Raw genomic sequence first — 21,261 nt, forward strand, 5'->3', positions numbered from 1 at the left:
ATATATTCCATTACTTTTCCTGATGTTTTATGTTTTTAGACCCGGTATCGTGATACTTAGGCTGGTATCAAAGTCAAAGTTTTGGTATTGTGACACAACTCGGCAAATCCAAGAATGTTATCCGCATGGCTTCATGCTGACTAGAATAAAAATCATTATATTGTTATGAACACATGTCTGTGATCAATCTCTGAAAACCATGAAATATAAATGTAATATTCTGAGAACGAAAAAAAAAAATCTTCTGAGATTGGCTTGTGATTGACTGTCCTCACCGTCTGTTGCCCCAGGTTTTTAGTTCGTCATCATGACCAAAGACATAATCGTTGGAGATGAACTGCCTGACTGGGTGGGGGCCAAGGAATTCTACCAGAAGTATGACCCCAAGGAGGTCATAGGAAGGTGAGTCTATTTTAAAGACGCCTGGATATAATCATACACTTTGGGCGTAGGTTTGGTTTCCACATTGGGGGGGGGGGGGGGGGGACTTTAAGTGCATGGTGGAAATGTCTTTCTTTATGTAAAGGAAAAGACAACATTCAGGTCCCTGCTGACACAAATATAATGGAATATAACGAAGTAAGGCTCTCAGGCGTTCTGTATCACTTTAAAATATTTATTCTCCTGTATTATTATATATAGTTATTAGTTACAGCCGGTTATATATAGTTACAAGAAGGATATATATATAGGGGCGCCCGAGTGGCGCACCGCATACAGCACTACGGTGCAACACGGCCGACCCGGGTTCGACTCTCGGACCCGGTGATCCTTGCCGAATGTCTTCCCCGGTCTATCTCCCATTTCCTCCTCTCTTTCTCTCTCTCTACCGGACTGCCCGGTAGCAAAAATCAATAAAAACCTACAAAAACATAACTTGTCCAAAAGGACAAGTAACTTTTAAGAAGGATATATAATTGTTTTTACCTTATTTTCTATCTCTTTTTTGGGGGGGGGGGGGGGGGGGGGGGGGGGGGTGTCTTTCATATTAGCTATATTTTGAGAGTGACAAATTTACCTTTTTTCAATATTGAGGGGGACATGTCCCCTGCAACTCCCCCTAAATTTACACATATGGTGTACATAGTGTGCAAGGCTAGGTGTGTGTACAATGTACATAGTGTGCAAGGCTACAGTAGGTGTGTGTACTATGTACATGGTGTGCAAGGCTAGGTGTGTAGTATGTACATAGTGTGCAAGGCTAGGTGTGTGTAGTAATAGTATGTACATAGTGTGCAAGGCTAGGTGTGTGTACTATGTACATAGTGTGCAAGGCTAGGTGTGTGTACTATGTACTGTACATAGTGTGCAAGGCTAGGTGTGTGTACTATGTACATAGTGTGCAAGGCTAGGTGTGTGTACTATGTACTGTACATAGTGTGCAAGGCTAGGTGTGTGTACTATGTACCGCGTTCATATTACGTTCTGTATCCCAACAAGTGTTCTCTTTGCAGGGGTGTGAGCAGTGTGGTGCGCAGGTGTGTGCGCAAGAACACGGGCCAGGAGCTGGCCGTGAAAATCATCGAGATCGCAGCCGAGAAGATGACCATCCAGCAGCTGGACGAGGTGAAGACGTCCACCCTGAAGGAGATCCAGGTCCTCAACATGGTGAAGGGACACCCCTCCATCAGTGAGTTTGTAGGGCAGCATGTGGTAGTCTACACCCTCCCCAGACCAACAGTAGGGCAGCATGTCATAGTCTATACCCTCCCCAGACCGACAGTAGGGCAGCATGTGGTAGTCTACACCCTCCCCAGACCAACAGTAGGGCAGCATGTCATAGTCTATACCCTCCCCAGACCGACAGTAGGGCAGCATGTGGTAGTCTACACCCTCCCCAGACTGACTGTAGGGCAGCATGTGGTAGTCTACACCCTCCCCAGACCGACAGGGCAGCATGTGGTAGACTACACCCTCTCCAGACTGACTGTAGGGCAGCATCTGGTAGTCTACACCCTCCCCAGACTGACTGTAGGGCAGCATGTGGTAGTCTACACCCTCCCCAGACCGACAGTAGGGCAGCATGTAATAGTCTACTCTACACCCTCCCTAGACCGACAGTAGGGCAGCATGTGGTAGTCTACACCCTCCCCAGACCGACAGTAGGGCAGCATGTGATAGTCTACAACACCCTCCCCAGACTGACTGTAGGGCAGCATGTGGTAGTCTACACCCTCCCCAGACCGACAGTAGGGAAGCATGTGATAGTCTACAACACCCTCCCCAGACTGACTGTAGGGCAGCATGTGGTAGTCTACACCCTCCCCAGACCGACAGGGCAGCATGTGGTAGTCTACACACCCTCCCCAGACTGACAGTATGGCAGCATATGATAGTCTACATACCCTCCCCAAACTAACAGTAGGGCAGCGTAACGTCCAGGTCATTTGTCATAACGACTAAATTGGGGGATGGGAGAAAAGATAGAAAGAACACACACAAAAAGAAGAGAAAGTGTTTGTTTGTACTCCTCTCTGTTGGACGGCAAGACTCTTCGTAATCTCTCTGAGGATTCAGTATTTTAACAGAGCTGTTTTCTCTCTTTTATCCTCCAGTCACTCTTATCGATTCCTACGAGTCCGCGACCTTCATATTTTTAGTGTTTGACCTGTGAGTATGAATATACTAATCGACATTATGCAGAAATACAATGAGTCAATCTTTCCCCCCCGTTTCCCCGATAAAGGAAATGTCGGCAGCGAAGTCTTTGTCGTGATTCACATTCGTTCTCCTCCGTTTTAGCATGAAAAGAGGAGAGCTGTTCGACTACCTCACAGAGAAGGTCACTCTGAGCGAGAAGGAAACCAGGTGAGTTTCAACACGCCAAACTGGTCAAACGAATCACAGCGGCAGAAGAGAAAATGTTTAGGAGTCTAGCCGCTGGTGGGCGGCTACGTGGCGTAGTGGGCAAGGCGCTCGCCACGAAATGCTGGAGACGCTGGGCTCATCAGTTCGAGCCCAGCGCTCCACATTTGCTTTCAGTTTAGCTGGTCGTCCGTACTAATACACATTGGCCGTATTAGGGGGTGGGAAACTGATGGGTGGGGATCGGGCGTTGTGGACAGCGACTCTTACAGGTCGGTTGGTGCGCCTGCGCAGTAGAATCAGGAAGTGTCGGGGGCAGCGTGAGCCTCCCACGCGTTACTCCTCGCCACTGAGAGATCGAGCTGCGCAGGTGAAAAGATGCGACTGCTGTTACCTCAAGTACCGGAGGGGACTTGTGCTATGTATGACTTAGTCCACATTGCAGCCGGCTTGTGGGAGGCAAGAAACAGTGTCCGTGACAGGGGAGGGTTGAATTGGATGATACGAAATTGGGATGGGAGAAAATATAGAAAATGGGAGAAAAAGTGGATAAAAAAAAAAGGAGTCTAGCCGCTGGTTTAACAGCGAAATATTCGAGTCAATCAGGTTCAGAGAGAAAGCCCATCAGAAGTATCGCAAAACGGACTCTGTAGAAGATTTTGATCTTTTTAAGGAGCTGAGGAACAAGACTCAGAGGCTCATTATAAGTACAAAACAGACCCATTATAAAAATCAAATAATGGAGAATAAAAGCAACACACAGAAGCTCTGGAAGACATTAAAAGAACTAGCCACAGGCAATAAAGTCAATAATAATAATAAAGGCAGCAAGAAGTAACTCAGTTACTTCTACTCTGCATTGAACATTGTATATATGTACATACTGAACACTTGTGTCTACGTACTTGACTTCTATTTTATACTTGCTATACTTATTTTATACTTATCTATTTTTGTCTAGCACAGTCTCTGGAGCGTAACAGAAAGAAGCATTTTGTATACAAGTATTCTGTACTTCTGTATGACAACTAATAAAGAAACTTGAAACTTGATAGGCCTTAGGATTAATGAAGAGATGGTCTGATTGGTGGCAAACCAATTCAATAGTTACTTCACAAATGTGGCAGCAGAACTGGTCTCCAAATTGCCAACCTCACCAGGGTCAGGGATTTGTATGGGAAACAAGGAGTGTGTTCCAACTCATTCTCCCTGCAGAGGGTTGAGGTGGGGGTGTGTTCCAACTCATTCTCCCTGCAGAGGGTTGAGGTGGGGGTGGTCTCCCAGATGCTTTCTGATATAAGTTGCGCTAAGGCCACAGGCCTGGAGGGTATAGCTCCTCTCTTTTTAAGGGATGCTGCAATGCAGATAGCTCCCAGTATCACTCACATCGTCAACCTATCCATTGAACAGGGTGTTTTTCCCCAAGACCTAAAAAAGGCCAAAATACTCCCCCTGTATAAAAAAGGAGCCAAAAATTACCCTGGTAATTATCGACCAGTGTCAATTTTGGGTTCTGTGTCAAAGGTTTTTGAGAAAGTAATTAATGAGCAACTAAACGAGTACTTTAATAGGAACAATCTAATGTACAAACTCCTATCAGGTTTTAGAAAATCATACTCAACCGACACATGTTTATTATATTTAAGAGAACAAATAAGGAAAGAGGTTGACAATGGGGAAACTCTGTGGTATGGTGCTGCTCGATCTACGGCGAGCATTCGACACAGTGAACCAAAATAGGTTACTGAGCAAGCTTGAGGCCCTGGGGGCAGACATGGCATCATGCAAGTGGTTTGAATCCTACCTGTCAGGGCGCGAACAGAGGGTAGAGGTAAATGGTGTTTTGTCCGACCCTAACATCATGGAATGTGGAGTTCCTCAAGGAAGCATTCTAGGTCTATCCCTATTTTTAGTATACAGTATACACAGTTACACGGATGCCTGTAACTGTGAATTATTCCTGTACACCAGGGGTGCCCAACCTTTTTTGAACCAAGATCTACTTTTTAATTTATCACCTAGCCGAGAGCTACCAGCCAAAATTGTATATTGTAAGCCGTCATTTGAGGCTTTATAAAAGCAGCATAATGAACACAAATCTGTCAGTGCCGAGTCCGACCTCATCTTAAATAACAAACAGCATTGCTTGTTGTAGTTAACAAGGAGAGGCAGAGTTGATTTTGCAAAAAAAAAAATATATATTTTTTTATCTAATTTTATTAATCAAGATCTACTTGAAATCAGCCCGCGATCTACCTGTCGATCACGATCGACTGGTTGGGCACCACTGCTGTACACTGATGATTCTGCTCTGCTAATGGCACATAAGGATCAAGCCACTCTTGTTTGTTTGTTTCTGTAGATCTGTCACTGAGCGAGGAATTGGCAAATGTTAATTCTTGGCTTATAGATAGCTATCTTTACACTCTGGGAAGACAGAATAAATTCTGTTTGGCTCCAAATACAAATTAGGAAAGAGCACGGAATTCAAGGTCAAATTAAATTCTGACTACATAGCAGCAAAATCATCAGTGAAATATCTAGGTTGTATCTTGAAAGGTAACTTAGATGGCCGAAACATGGCCAGTCAGGTACTGAACAAGGTCTCTGGACTAACAACATTTTTGGCACGGACAGCAAGGTATTTAGATAAGGACACAAAAATAGTGGTGGCCAACTCGCTTATTTTGTGCCATTTTGCATTGTACATCTTGGTACGAGGGCCTAATCAAGTCCCAAAAAAACAAACTACAGTCGACACAGAACAGACTGATCAGGGTCATATTAGGGTTGGGGCCCAGAGACCATATAGGTAGGAACCAACTTAAAGAAATCAACTGGCTACCAGTGGAATCCAGGGTTACCATGGCCAGATTGACCATGGTTCATAAAATCAGATATGGCGTGGTCCCCATATTTTTAAAGAGATGTTTTATGTTCAGGTAAGCGAAGTGCACCATTTTTTCACCAGAACCATTCTAGCAGATGTGAGCCATCCTGCTTTTAACAGTAAAGTGGGAAAAGGTTAATTTACATATATAGGTGCCACACAGTGGAACGATCTCGACATCAGTGTCAAACTGACAACCAATCTGAGGTATTTTAAGCAGCAGATAAAAGCTGGTCTTTTAGAAAACGTTCCCCTATAAAGGGTCATTAGCATAGAAAAGCGGGAGCACATGTTGTTGTGTATGTACGGTATATGTCATATTTCATGTTTTGTATTGTAATTAATGGCTTCTTGTAGGTCAACCAGGTAGTGTCTTTAACACGCACATTCCAAAAAAATCCAAAACGAGATCCAAGGTATTATGAATTAAATTATAGATTTATTTTAAAGGGGAACTATCTTATAAATGGCCTTTTTGAGTGTTTAGCATTGTTTCCTAGCTATGTGAACTTATATTAATATGATCTATGTCTCAAAATTCTCATATTGGCGCATTCTTCCAATTCTCCTCTCACAATATTCACCCTCACTGAACTGAGTCATTTGAAAATGTGCGCGATTTGTGATGTCAGAGAGACACCGCTGCATGTTAATGTTCAGGCGAACCAGAACCATTACCATTGTGGTTGGAGCCCAGGCTCAAAACGGCTTAAGATCTTGAGGTAGAAAAATGCTGTTTTTGAGGACTTGATTAGAAATACAAAACAATGAATAAAAAAAATATATATATTACAGAGGTGTTCCATAGACTCACAGGAATTGTGTAAAAGTGCCCAAATAGTGAAAGAAATAGTAAAATAGTTCCCCTTTAAGCATCTAAATAAAACACCAAAAGAAAGATTCCAATACTCATAAATAATAGTATTCTAACACTGATGTGGTTTAAAGAAAAATGTATGACCTGGCACCTTCACCAAACATTTTTACCATGCCTAGGCCTTCTCTTCCTGCTCATTAAACCACCTGAGATTCCAAGAGTCCCCGCCCCCCACTCTCAACATGCACTACCGGCCTTTGGATACTAGGTGGGGTAGATGACTACAGAGGGGCAGAAACAAAATGTAAACAAATGATAGATACACTAAGAACATAATAGAATGGCTCCAACACACCGGCCCCTAATTGCCAAGCAAGGCAATTATCAATAGAAATGGAGCCCATATAATATAAGCAGCAATTACCAAAAACAGTCATCCACATAAAAGTTCTCTTTGATGGTATTGATTACCTCCTGTGGAAAGTCATCCTGATTGTCATCCGCAGTCTTCCTCAGTGCGAAGGTGGCACAGTTTGGAAATGATACGGCACCGAACGGGTGCACAGTCATTCTGTACTCAACAAGCTCTTGGCTGATGTCACCATTAGGCCACCAGAGGAAACGCAGCAGGTCAACATCTTCATCTGCTACCTTTACCTGGTGGAACATTCCTTCCACGTCAGCCATGAGGGCAATTTGACTCTGGCGAAAACGGAGGAGCACGACGATGAGGGAGTTTGTTAAATCAGGTCCTTGGAGAAGCTCTTGATTCAGGGATGCACCCCGGAAAGATGAGGCACAATCAAACACAACACGAATTATTTTCTTTCTTGGATGGTAAACTCTGTGATGTGGAATGTACCACACTTTCCCGTCGTCGCGTTTTACTTGCTCTTGGGGAACCATTTCAGCATATCCTTTGTCGATAACATCCTGAAGAAAGCCTTTGTACTCCTCAAAGAATGTGTTATTCTTTTTGAACTTTTTCAGGGGGTGCAGTGCTCGCTGCTCCGCCAATGGGCGATTATTAGGCATCTTTACATCCTTCTTCCGAAAGGGTAGTTTCAAATGATAGTGCCCATCTTTTAGCATAGCAGACCTGGACACAATCTGCATGAACTCTTGGTCTTCCATGGACATCTCGCTTTTGTCTGTATCATGCTGCTCTAGAAAGTCTTGATTATACTGCTTGATTAGCAGTTCCTCCACTCCTTCAATGGATATACGGTTGACACTAATGCTAGGATGACCACATTCATCCAGGCCGATGTTATCATGGAGTGGTCCATTGACCACCCATCCAAGGAGAGTCTTTATAGCGTAAGGCCCATTACCTTCACTGCTGACGATTCTCCATGGTTCCAAAGCCTTAGGTGTGTTGACACCAATCAGTAGCTCAACGTCGGCATCAATTTGCATTAACTCAACATCCATTAGATATGGCCACTGTCGGATATCGTCTTCTGTAGGAATGTTGTCCTTTGTGACAGGAATGCTTTGTTGAGTATAGCAGTCTGGCAATTGCAGGAAAGAATCACTCTCAAGAGCAGCCACTTCTAGTCCAGAAACTTTAAAACTGGGAACAAGCCTCGACTGCCTGGTATCTTGGCCCATTGTTGTCAGAAGTATCTCCACCTTTTTTCCTGTAGCATTTAGCTTCGTCATCAACTTTTCAGTACAAAATGTACCGGTGCTTCCATTGTCCAGAAAGGCATATGTGTGCACAATCTTGCTTCCTTTCGAGAGCTTTACCTGAACTGGTACAATGGCAAGCGCACATTCTTTGTTACCGGCCCCAGTAGAGCCGCTGAGATCTAGAGAGACCATTGCACTGGTTACTGGAGCTTTGTCTTTGGTGGCTTCTTTGGAAACATTTACCTCTGCTTGCATGCTTCCTTTATTTTCAACTTCTCTGTGCAACAGAGTGGGGTGGTTTCGCTGGCATTGTTGACAGGTCATGCGCTTCTGACAGTTCTTGCTCATATGTCCCCTTGTGAGACTTCCAAAACACAGTCCTTTGCTTCTGAGAAACTTAACTTTCTCCTCGTTTGGTCTGTGTTTCAACTTCTGACAGAATTCCAATGCATGCCCATTATCACAAAAAGTGCAGCGTTTTTTAGAAGCATCCACTATGTTGTCCTGTTCTTTGTTTCTAGTCAGGCTTGACTCCACAACTTTTTCTGGTATAGCAGTTATCTTTGTTGCAAAACTGCTCCCTCTGCTGGACGGTTTAGCTTTTTGCGTTGAGTCTGTATACCGTAATTCCTCTAATAGTAACCCCGGCTTGTATTTGTTTCAACTGTAGCGGGTACCAGGCTTGTATTAGGAGGAGGCCTGTATAAGAGGGAGGCCTATATTTCAAATTTTCAAACGGATCATAATGAATAAATCAACATTTTGTGTCAGTTTGAACCCAGTAAAATGTACTGGGTTCATTTATTGAAACCAAGTACTGTATGAAATAGTAAACAGTGCAATTACAGGTGGTCACTGGTCATTTCAACGTTTTCAAAGTGAAATCAAGTAACTAGCTCAGTATGCAGCTCAGTATATTAGTAACCCGGCTTGTATTAGGAGGCCGGCTTATAATTGCTTAGCTCAAGAGCGCACCCGGCCATTAATAGAGACCCGGCTTGTATTTGAGACCCGGTTACTATTAGAGGAATTACGGTACTTAGGCTTTGTACCTGGTTTTTGAGTTGCAAAGTCTTGAATGTCCCCGAAGACTGGGTCCAATGCTATTCTGGCTTGCTTCTCCACAAACTTTACTAGATCTCCAAACCTGGCTCTTCTTTCGTATCTTTCCTGAAAGTCACACACGGCTGATCTCCATTTATCACAGAGCTTGAATGGTAACTTTGAGACGATGGTTCTGAGATGCGTTGGATTTTCCAACTCCATCATGTGCTCCATATCCTGCATTGTATTACAACAGCCTCTCAAAAACAGTGCATAGGAACGCAAACCATTACCATCTTCTGCTCTAAGGACTGGCCAGCTCAGGGCTTTATCCATATAGGCAGTTGTTATTTTCATCTCATTGCCAAAGTTTAACTGAAGCTGTTGTCTTGCTTTGTTGTATCCTCTTGTAGGATCCATGTGTAAACAGCTGCGAATGAGTTCTCTCGGTTGGCCTGTTGTGTACTGCTCCAAATAGTAAAGTCTGTCTTGCATGTTATCGGTTTTACTCTCAATCCCATGTTGGAAGGCTTTAATGAATGACCTATAATGAAGTGGGTCACCACTAAACACTGGTATGTCTCTTGTTGGCAGTAGAGAGCTCTGCTGTTGCTTTATCAGGAATTGAGTGATGTCATTTTGTCTTTGGATAGCATTAGCAAGAGCATTCTGGTTATTGTTCACATCATCCTGTCTGTAACCTGCTCTTTGAGAGTCAAATACATTGGCACCTGCTGTATTGGTCAATGGTGTTTGTCTCAAGCTTGTATGCAGAGCAGGAGAATGGGGCCTTGATTTGCAAAGACTTGGTCTCCCTTTTGGAATCATGTATTCAGTGGCATTGGATACATCCTGTAATGCTGGAGGATGTTTCTGTGTTAACGATGGTTTGTATTCATGAAAATTATTTTGCTCACTTCCATTCCAACTTGCTTTGCCATCCAGTGGTGTTCTTATTCTCTTGGGAGTAGGGATGCCCCCCGAAACCCGGTTCTAAACTAAATTAGAAAAAACCGGAGTATTGATCAGCTCCGACGTTAACGGTACTGCTATCAGTAGTCTAGGAGCGGATTAGCTACGGAGCTAACAGTGTACCATCCATCTGCGACGCAACGGTGGCAGCAACAGTGGACACTGAGTAATGTTAACATTATGACAAGTTCATACTACACTACACGTATGAACTCGACATAACGTTAACGTTACTCCGTTTAAATGAAGTGTTTAATTAGCAGCAATCTGTTGTTGAAAATATATCGTTAAACCGGAAATGGAAATGCGAGGACAGGAAGTCGTCATCAATCGTTGTAGTCTTTTAGTCTTAACAGTCTGGAATTAATGTATGCATTCAAAAGTGCTGAATAAATGTTTTATGGGCCCATAATAGTGATTATTAATATTATTTAAGTTAAGTTTAGCCATAATCATGTCTTTTGCCATAATCAGGTAGCTAAAAAAAAAAAAAAAAAACATTATATATATATTTATATTAATCATTTTCGGCCTTTCGGCATTCGGTTTTCGGCCAACTGTTTCCTATTTTCGGTATCTGTTTCGGCCAAGAATTTTCCATTCGGTGCATCCCTAATTTCCAGTGAGGCTTTACTTGTAAATCCATTCACAGTTGTGACATCATGATTCTGTGACATTTGTGACATTTGCTTCCAACAACAGATTACTTGTAGACAGTAGATGAGCATCTTTGGTTCTTCATTAACTTGATTTACTTGTAAATTCATTACATCATGATTTCCATTGAGCTTCAAACACTTGCTTCCAACAACAGATGAATGGTAGACAGTAGATGAGCATCTTTGGTTCTTCATTAACTTGATTTACTTGTAAATTAATTCACAGTTGTGACATCATGATCTCCATTGAGCTTCAAAACACTTGCTTCCAACAACAGATGAATGGTAGACAGTAGATGAGCATCTTTGGTTCTTCATTAACTTGATTTACTCACTGTTTTCATTGTTGTCCTTGATTTACTCACTGTTTTCATTGTTGTCTGTATTGTTCCAAGTTCAACTCCATTGTGTGGAATTCCATTCATGGTAGAATTTTTCTTTAAACTTTAATGTAATGGCTTCTTGTAGGTCAACCAGGTAGTGTCTTTAACACGCACATTCCAAAAAATCCAAAACGAGATCCAAGGTATTATGAATTAAATTATAGATTTATTTTAAGCATCTAAATAAAACACCAAAAGAAAGATTCCAATACTCATAAATAATAGTATTCTAACACTGATGTGGTTTAAAGAAAAATGTATGACCTGGCACCTTCACCAAACATTTTTACCAGAAAAAGTTTGACGTCCCTACTACTGGGTATTGTGATGCTTTTGTCTTGTGTAAGATCGTAGGGTAAAGGTTGTGGTAACGTAGGAACAACACTAGTGCTCTCACGGAGCTCTCCTTGGTATGGTGCAGAATTTGTTTGATTTTCACAAAGCCCTTGTTGTGGTGTATTTAGTTATTTATATTTTATATTATCAAGTTTCAAGTTGAAGTTTCGTTATTAGTTGTCATACAGAAGGACAGAATACTTTTATACAAAATGCTTCTTTCTGTTTCGCTCCAGAGACTGTGCTAGGCAAAAATAGATAATAAAATAAGTATAGCAAGTATAAAATAGAAGTCGAAGTACGTAGACAAAAAAATGTCATATATTATAGTGTAATATCTGCATCCTGTTATCTGCACACTGCACAATTTTTTTTGAACTGTATATAGTCATCTTGCTGTTATCTTATCTTATTTATATTATATCGGATGCTGCTTTGGTCGAGAAACCACCAGAGAAAGTGAATTTCACTCTTTATTTAAAAAATTTTTTTGCTGTAAAAGGTACTGAATGACGTGACAATAAAGGCATCTGAATGTGGTGTAAGGTCGTAGGGTAAAGACTGTGGTACGGTAGCTTCTGTGGAATAATATATTGATTCCCCAACTCTCATGTAAAGACACCCCCCTCCCTTCTCCTTTGTCCCCTATCCTGTCCCGTCCCCCCTAACTCGTTTGACCTATCATGTGAGTGTTCTGCCCCCCCCCCCCCCCCCCCCCCCGTTTCACTATATAGGGCTCCTCCCGACAACCATCTAGGTTCTCTATCTGGGCAATTTCAGCTGATCACCTTGGGCGAGAGCCTCAGCCATTCTCTCTAAATACTATTTATATCTGTCTGACTAATAAACCTTGTTATTTTTATTTTTTTTAAACTTAAATTTTTTATTAACATTTATTTAGACAGACAGCACTTACAAAAAATAAATAATAAAAAATGAAGAGACTAGTATCACAATAAAAACAAAAAGAAAAAACAGTGCACATAAATATTTACATGGGTATCACATGGTTAGTTGTCTGGTTCCCCTACTGTTGTTTTCTAGGTATTTGATACAAAGGCTGATTGTGTATCTCCCTTAAACAGGCATAAACAGGTAATTCCTACTCAAAGACAATAAATGCTGACTAAGGTTTGTATGTGTGATCTGGGTCCAGAGACCCTCCTTGAGTTTCTTACTTCCCTTCTCCTTCTTCCTTTCTTTTTTTTTCTCTTGTTTATTAACTTTCACTTTGCCTTTTGTTTCACCCATACACAAACCACATCATCCCTGAATATTTAATATCACACCGTTAAACAGACATAAATAATAAGGTATAAAAGCATTCAGCACTTGTAATATCCCAAAAACAAAATAGATAATATTAACTAAAGTACAGGTGTGTGACATGGGTTCATAGACCCTGCTTGAACATCTTTCCTCCTTTACCCTTCGCTCTCTTGTGTTGCATTTGGTTCTTCCTCTGTGATGTCGTTCTCGTTCCTTTTATAATCCTCCCACTTTCCCCATCTTTCCCCAAATTTCTCTTCCTGTAACCTCAGCATGTGTGTTATCCTTTCCATATCCTGATAAACCTTGTTATTAACTGGATCTCGGTTGACTGAGAACGTTCTTCAGGATATCCACTATATCCCACACTTCTCGGGGAGCTCTCCTCTGTGCAGAACACGGTAGCGTCAGGTTCTCACTGAGCCCTTGTTGTCGTCCTCCAGGTACATGATGCGAGCGCTCCTGGAGGCCGTCCAGTACCTCCACTCCCTGCACATCGTCCACCGGGACCTGAAGCCGGAGAACGTGCTCCTGGACGACCAGGGACACATCAAGCTGTCCGACTTTGGCTTCTCCGTCCAGCTGCAGCCGGGAGAGAGCCTCCGAGGTAACTCCACACAGAGACCACCGCAGTAAATCAATATTTAGACAAAGAATTTCTTTTTTTATGGCCATTTTCTGAATCCATTTAATTGGGCAAAGCATGTGGCTTCTTGCTTTTGTAGAAGAAAGTCATGAGCTCTTTTGATTTGTCCCTTCTTTTTTTTAAATTAAATCAGAGCTTTGTGGGACGCCTGGATATCTGGCCCCTGAAATACTGAGATGTTCTATGGATGAGCTGCACGCGGGCTACGGGAAAGAAGTCGACCTGTGAGTTCTATTTTGTGTCAATCATTACGGCTGGAGATCCTTTTGTCAATAGAATCTGTCTCTACATATCTGTAGATACTATATACTATATCTGTAGATACTATATCTGTAGATACTATATCTATACATATCTGTAGATACTATATACTATATCTGTAGATACTATATCTATATCTGTAGATACTATATCTATACATATTTGTAGATACTATATCTATATCTGTACATATCTAGATACTATATATCTGTACATATCTATCTATATCTGTAGATACTATATCTATATCTGTACATAATCTGTAGGTACTATATATCTGTAGATACTATATATCTACATATCTGTAGATACTATATCTATATCTGTACATACTATATATCTGTAGATACTATATATCTACATATCTGTAGATACTATATCTATATCTGTATATATATAGCTTCTCCCACCCTCTGATACAGCCAATTGTATCAGTGCAGACGGCCAGCCAAGCTGGTGACAACCCCGGAGCTGTGAGCTGGATTCGAACAGGCAAATCCAGCTCAGCTCCGGGGCTGGTGACGAACGCAATCTCCGCTCGGCCACCTAACCGCCTAGGAAAGTAATGTTTTAAGTCAAGCCTGATGTTGCCTTTCACAAAAGAATGATCCCAGTCTCTTCCACACAGTGACAGTGAGGCATACAGTTTATTAATTGAATGAATGAAGTTTATTTTCTGTCTTTGTTTACAACAAATCAAAAACACACTTGTGATCCTTTACAATTCTTAAAAACAAAATATATTTTAATAAAAAATGTAAAAAAAAAATATGTGGATTAAATAAAAGATTTTTTTTACTTTTTTGTAAAAAAAAAAAAGAAAAAAATTGACTGGGTATCGGATCGGTATTGGCCGATACTCAAACCCAGGTATCGGTATCGGGACTGAAAAAGTCGGATCGGACCCTAGTAGTAGTACACATAGCAAACATAGCCTTAGTGTAATCAACCTGTTCCCGGTCCTTCCCTCATGGTTCCCTCCTCTCCCCAGCTGGTCGTGTGGCGTCATCCTCTTCACGCTGCTGGCCGGCTCCCCGCCCTTCTGGCACCGCAAGCAGATGCTGATGCTGAGGATGATCATGGAGGGTCGCTACCACCTCAGCTCCCCGGAGTGGGACGACCGCTCCGACACCGTCAAGGACCTGGTGAGTTCACAGGCTCCACTGGGACCAGTGGTGCGTTGGTCATGGGACAGGGTTGCACGCCGTTCAACCAGGTCTGTGAGCAGGAGCACGCGCACACACATGCACGGATGTGCACGCGCGTGCACACAAGAATGCGCTGCACTCAACTCATGCGCCAACTCGCCAAGTACACACCTGGCTACTTTGCATAACACTAGCTCAGGTCGTCAGGTGTGTTCAAATACGCCCTCGGATACATTCACACACAACTTGTGAATGAAATGTGTTACATTCCATTCCTAGAGGTAGGCATCGTCTTTATTCTGTGCGCATGCAAGGGAACATTTATGCACATGCGCGCGTGCACGCAACGTCATTAAAACAGTGCAACCAGGTATGAGATCACCGACGCACCACTGACTGGGACCATTCCTTCTACTGTTTATTGTACTGGGAGAATTAACAGGGTAGTGTTCCTAGTGCTCCTAGTGTTCCTAGTGCTCCTAGTGTTCCTAGTCCACAACCGTGGGCATGGACTGTTACCAGCAGCTGGAGAACTAACAGCTGCAGAACTCGAGAACTACTAGGAATGTCTGACCACTAAGTGTGTCTGACTCTTAACCACCAAAACCTGGGACTACAACATATGAAGTATATCATGCCAGTTAGGGCACAGACTCGCCTGCAACTTGTGTATACTGTTTACTTTATAGGTTTTGAAATTAATCAAAACAATGAACATGTTAACACTTTCTTCGCCAGGCTTATGTACATCATTATACCCCTCTCTGCCAGCTCTATTTGTCTATGGAGAAGTTCCCCTTCTTTGCAGGGCTGTAACTTTTTAAATTGTATTGCTAAATTGACATTACTATGGCCCATTCAACGTCAATTATCTATCGTTCAGGGCGTAGGAACGTTATACTTTTTCATTCACATATTCATACTAAAATACGGTCTAAAGTATAAATATATTTTTATTGTTTTCTGCAGCTTTCTCCAGAACGTGATTTATAGCCCTAAATGCATTATATTGATGATCAAATAGTTTGATAGCGATCTGCGCGAGATAAAAAAATTCAAATGGACGTGCTTCTAGAAGTTACTACTTATCATCTGATGTTGACCGGATGGGGGGGGGGGTCGTTTATAATTCCGTGGCCAACGTTAGATGATTCATGTAGTGTGGGTGATATGATCATTAGAGCAGTTTATATCGAACACGGTAAAAAAAAACGCTGAATCTTACCCCAGTCTCCTCGGGCCGTTGGGCGATGAGCGTGGAGCAAAAATATTCCTATTATGGGATGTAGAAATATGCGATCCATCTCCAGGTTGTATAATAGTATATACGTCCAAATCATGTTGTTTATCAAGTTATTGGTAACGGATTGCTATCCATTGTGTCTAGCTCGAGTCCCGGGACTATTAGCGAGTGATCGGACCGAATTGGAATGAGCACCAGCTTCAGTTTCCTGTTTCCGGTTTGGGCGATCCGCCGATCGGCCACCAGATGGCGCTCTTGAACCGTTGGAGAGTTGAGAGGGGATCAACAGTAGATCTCAAGTCTTCGGGGGAGAAATATGATTGCGATCACAGATTTTTGAAATATTGATCTCAATGACGTGTTACGGCGTCATTGGCAGAATTAGCATGGCGGGGAATGACGAGTTTAGGCGTCTCTGGCAGAGAAAGTGTTAATATTGACCCTAGTTGACACCAAACAAAAGATGGACTCAAAGGTGAATTTTGCAGATTTTCTTTACTTGAATCCTGTCGTTCCATCGTATGACGTATATAATGCCAGTTAGGGTACCTTGTGTATACTGTACCTTGTGTATACTGCACCTTGTGTATACTGTTTAATCTTTACTCATAGTATATACGCAGATAAAAATTCTTTATTGCCTATATTTATTGCACTGTATAATAGAACCGATAGGGCACACAGACCCTCATCTGCACCTTTGTTTACTTTACACTGTTTATCTTTCTCATAAAACTTTATATCCAAATCTAACGTTAATTTCATTGCCTATATTTACATCTGTCATCTACATATACATGTACCGGCTGGAAGTGTCCTTGAGCAAGACACTTGACCCCTAACTGTTCCACGACAAGCAGGTCGGCTCCTTGCACGGTCCTGTGAACGTGTGAGTGAACGGTTAAAAATGTGAGGAACAGGGGGCGCTCCAGTAGCACACCACATAGCGCGCTGAGTCGCCAAGCGGTCGTCCTGGGTTCGTTTCCCAGTCCCGGCGACCGTTTGCCGCATGTCTTCCCTACCTCTCCTCCCGTTCTCCCTCTCTCCCTCTATCGGTCCTGCATGGCCAGAAGAAGCTGAAAATGCTATAAATAAAGGTTTAAAAAAATATATATATATATATATACAAAAATTGTAAAGCGCTTTGAATAAAAGCTGTTTATATAAATGCACCATTTAGGGGCGCCCGAGTGGCGCACCGCATACAGCACTACGGTGCAACACGGCCGACCCGGGTTCGACTCCCGGACCCGGAGATCTTTGCCAAATGTCTTCCCCGGTCTATCTCCCATTCCTCCTCTCTATCTCTCTCTCTCTTTCTCTCTCTCTCTCTCTCTCTCTCTCTCTACCGGACTGCCCGGTAGCAAAAATCAATAAAAACCTCCAAAAACATAACTTGTCCGAAAGGACAAGTAACATTTATAAATGCACCATTTTTAGCATCTTGTGTTTTGCCGTCCAGATCTCCAGGCTGCTGGTGGTGGACCCGGCTCTCCGCCTGACCGCTGAGCAGGCCCTGGCCCACTCCTTCTTCAGGCTGTACCAGAAGGAGGACGCGCACGTCTTTAGCCCCCGCAGGAGCTTCAGAGTGAGTCAGCCACAGCGTCTCTCTCTCGGCCCACTGGTCTGTGTGACTGTACTCCGCGGAAGCTCTAACCAGCTCCATTCAAAGCATGTGTTTTCGCGAGGCAAGACGTCCTGGATCTGCCTGATTTAATTATGTTGTTTACCGTTTGTTTTCTTCTCATATTTTTATATTCTGATCTAACTTTATTGCCTATATTTATGTCTTTCTACTATTACCCTGCCCATACCTGTACCTCCCCTCCCCACATGCTGCTATGGTGCCTGAATTTCCCCAAGGGGATCAATAAAGGAATATCTTATCTTATTGTATCTTATCTTGGTACATACATGCAATCGGTTTATAGGGTCACCTGTGTGTTGTGAGTTAAATGCTTATCTTATCTCATCTCATCTCATGTCGTCAGGTCCTGATAGTAACTGTAATGGCCTGCATCAGGATGTACAGTCGTTACCGTCGGACCCGACCGCTGACCCGGGACGTCCTGACCAGAGACCCGTATTCCATCCGCGGCGTCCGCAAGCTGATCGACGGCTGCGCCTTCCGCATCTACGGGCACTGGGTGAAGAAGGGCGAGCAGCAGAACCGGGCCGCCCTCTTCCAGAACACGGCTAAGATCATGCTTCTGGATCTGGAGGACTTTGAGACTTGAAAAAAAGAAAAGAAAAAAGGTCACCCTCTTTTATAACTGCAGTGGTTTTTACGTTGTTGTTAGTGTAATTAGTGTTACAGTTAATAACATGTTTTATTGTTCCACATGAATGTAGTGCGTGTCTTGTCGAGTCCTGTGTTTGTGTTCACTGCTGACGATGCACATGGCGGCGAAGTCGGGGACCGTAGACGTTTAGGGGGCGCGTGCTACGTTGATTCATCGCAAAGCGGAGAGAGGAAACAGACGGAGGGCAGCGCTGTCCGCTGGTTTGTTTGTTTGTAACGTAGGAACCTGACGTAATGGCGTGTTTGCGGAAAAAAATACCACTTCGCTAGCAGATGGTGACATATGAGTCGGTTCCAACAGTTCATCCTCTCTGAGCGTCTCTGTCCGTCAAGGCGGAGACAAGTCCCCGTTGGAGACGGACTCGGCGTCAGCCCTGTCCAACCGACGGATGCTCCTCGTTAAGGAATCATTAAAAACAGATGTGGACAGACAGGCTCGATGAATCAACGTAGCCGCTCCCTTGTATGTCTTAGAGGGGCACCAAAAAAACAACGATTTATTATTTACTTTGCACATAATCCCACACACACAGTTCTGCCCACATTCATTTAGTTTGACAGTTGATTGAGATTTGAGTTTGAATGTGGCCACCAGTGATGTCATCTGGGACGTGGAATCCTCGTGTTGTGTGTTAATTACAGCTCCGTGAAATGGTGTAGATGAGAAAATAGCAATGCCTCGTCTTATAGGGACTGCTACCTTATCATTTCATGGAAATGTAATTAAACACAACATAAGGATTCAATGTCCCAGATGACATCACTAGTGGCCATAGTCGACAAACTCGTTCACTCTCAATAACTGCCAAACTAAATGAATGTGTGAAACTGTTTTTGGACGTGTGTGTGACTACGTGCAAAATAAACCGGCGTTTTTTTTTTTTGGCGAAGTGCCCTTTTAATGCGCACACTAGCTCAGTTATTTATAGACGAGGGTTGTGCGCATATCTTAATATTCCACATCTGCCTTTTGATCATGCGACTCTGTGGGTCCAAGAGGGGTGCTAGTCGAGACTGCAAACATAGTGGTCTTTTAGGAAAACATAATTCAATGCACTTAAACGCAGTACAGAGCGCATTGCACAATCAGCTGCTAACACAAGGCATTAAGGCACTTTATTTTAAGGCACAGGATTTTATTAACAAGATAATTTATTATTGAGGTGGATCTCTAGAAGCATGGCGTGGCTGCAATCACTATCGATGCACTCGAGCACTAATAATTCTTTTTTTATCGGTTGATTTTATTGAGGTGCTGTTGGTGAATATTTTCTGTACCAAATGTGAAGTACTGCTGTACTAAGTACTACTGTATTAAGTACTACTGTACTACATGCTACTGTACTACATGCTAGTGTACTAAGTGCTACTGTACCATCAATCGGTGGAATTAATCAAAATGAGAAAGATGTCTGATCAAAAAAGTGTGTAATTTTTCTTTTTTATACTTTATTGTAATTTGTATTTCAACATGCCATGCATTTCAGAAAACGTTCAACTGATTACAGTACATAGGGTCACATATTAGATAATTATGTTTCAGACACAGATTTGCGTCCTCCTTAAAGTCGAGAGAGAGAGAACAGTCTTGTTATGTAATGGGTAAGAAATGTATGAGTGGACTGAATCTTCCTGTTACCGTTTTTTTTTTTTAACTTTATTTTTTAGCGTTTATCGCTTTTCTGGTCAAGCATGACCGACAGAAACAGGTTGAAATGGGATGTAGAGCAGGGGAAGACATTCTGAGAAATGACGGCGGGTCCGGGAATCAAACTCGTGTCCCCCAGATCCGTGACGAGCACGGTTTTCCCCGACGCAGAAATAGCGCCGAGATATGCGGTGAGCTATGGGAGCTCCCCCTGTTACCGTTTGTTTTACTCAGCTGTTGTTTATGGTATGTTGTGTGACAGCTAACATTCCTGACTTGGGAACCGACTGTGAAGTAAGAAGAAAAAATGACTGTTTTCCTTTATGACCCAAGTTTGTTGTAGGAGGGATTTAGAACCCAGTTAATGTTGTAATGAACAGTAATGTTGAGTGCCCCTCCCATGCGCTCCTGTTCCCTAACAAACCTGCCTCTATGCCCCAGAACTGTACAATACAGGTACGCATACTAACAATATGAATATATGTTTTATTAATTGACAATAAAGCTAATATAGCTGACTCACGTTCTTCTGTGATATTGGTATAGTATTGACAGAGTGGCTTATAATACTGCAGTAAATAAGCCTTGTTACAGATAATAAATGGGGGAGAAAAACGATCAAACAATGCTTTGAATAAGTCTGGACGATAATGTTTTTTTGCTATTGCTTGTTGCCATGCTGTAGCGAAGCCAGAGTGCTGTTGAGCTGATCTCCAGTCTGTTTCAGTCGCTGCTGTTGTTGGTCACACACCAGCGGCATCTCCTCTCACTTCCTCCTCCGTCATTGCTCTCCTCGGCTCCTATTTGGGTCCCGACAGACGAGACAAGGCTCCTGGTTAGGAAAGAGTTCTCCCTGTGTAGTTATTGGCCCAAAAGAGTTACGACTTATACCTGGTGTGGGCGTGGCTACTTCTAGCAAGTTCAAGTTTATTAGTTGTCATAAAAAAATACAGAATCATTTTCTATTAAATGCTTTTTTCTGTTATGAGCTCCTGGGAGTGTGCTAGCTAGATAGAAATAGATAAGAAGTATAAAATAGAAAGTCAAAAGTACGTAAGCAAAAAGTGTTCAGTCAATATACATACGGTATATACAATACAGAGTAAAAAAGAGTAACAGTGAGTCACAGTACAATGCAGAAATTGGTTGAGGTACAACTTGGGTAAGGTGCAATGAAGTATGAATTGTAGTGCAAATCTCTTT

At 42.5% G+C, this 21,261-nt stretch overlaps 1 protein-coding gene across 1 annotated transcript in view; it reads left to right on the forward strand.

The window, feature by feature from the left end:
* Positions 1-20,785, forward strand: part of phkg2 (phosphorylase kinase, gamma 2 (testis)) — a 32,436-nt gene extending 11,651 nt beyond the window's left edge. The window contains exons 2-10 of the mRNA XM_084322440.1: positions 291-402; positions 1,455-1,630; positions 2,556-2,610; positions 2,743-2,808; positions 13,254-13,417; positions 13,590-13,680; positions 14,709-14,862; positions 17,571-17,696; positions 18,100-20,785. Coding sequence (XP_084178566.1) covers positions 308-402; positions 1,455-1,630; positions 2,556-2,610; positions 2,743-2,808; positions 13,254-13,417; positions 13,590-13,680; positions 14,709-14,862; positions 17,571-17,696; positions 18,100-18,345 — 1,173 coding nt within the window. The 5' untranslated portion in view covers positions 291-307 and the 3' untranslated portion in view covers positions 18,346-20,785. The remainder of the gene's footprint in view (positions 1-290; positions 403-1,454; positions 1,631-2,555; positions 2,611-2,742; positions 2,809-13,253; positions 13,418-13,589; positions 13,681-14,708; positions 14,863-17,570; positions 17,697-18,099) is intronic.
* The last annotated feature ends 476 nt before the right edge of the window (positions 20,786-21,261 follow it).

Source organism: Notolepis coatsorum, assembly GCF_963971535.1.
Source record: "Notolepis coatsorum genome assembly, chromosome: 10".
NCBI lineage: Eukaryota > Metazoa > Chordata > Actinopteri > Aulopiformes > Paralepididae > Notolepis > Notolepis coatsorum.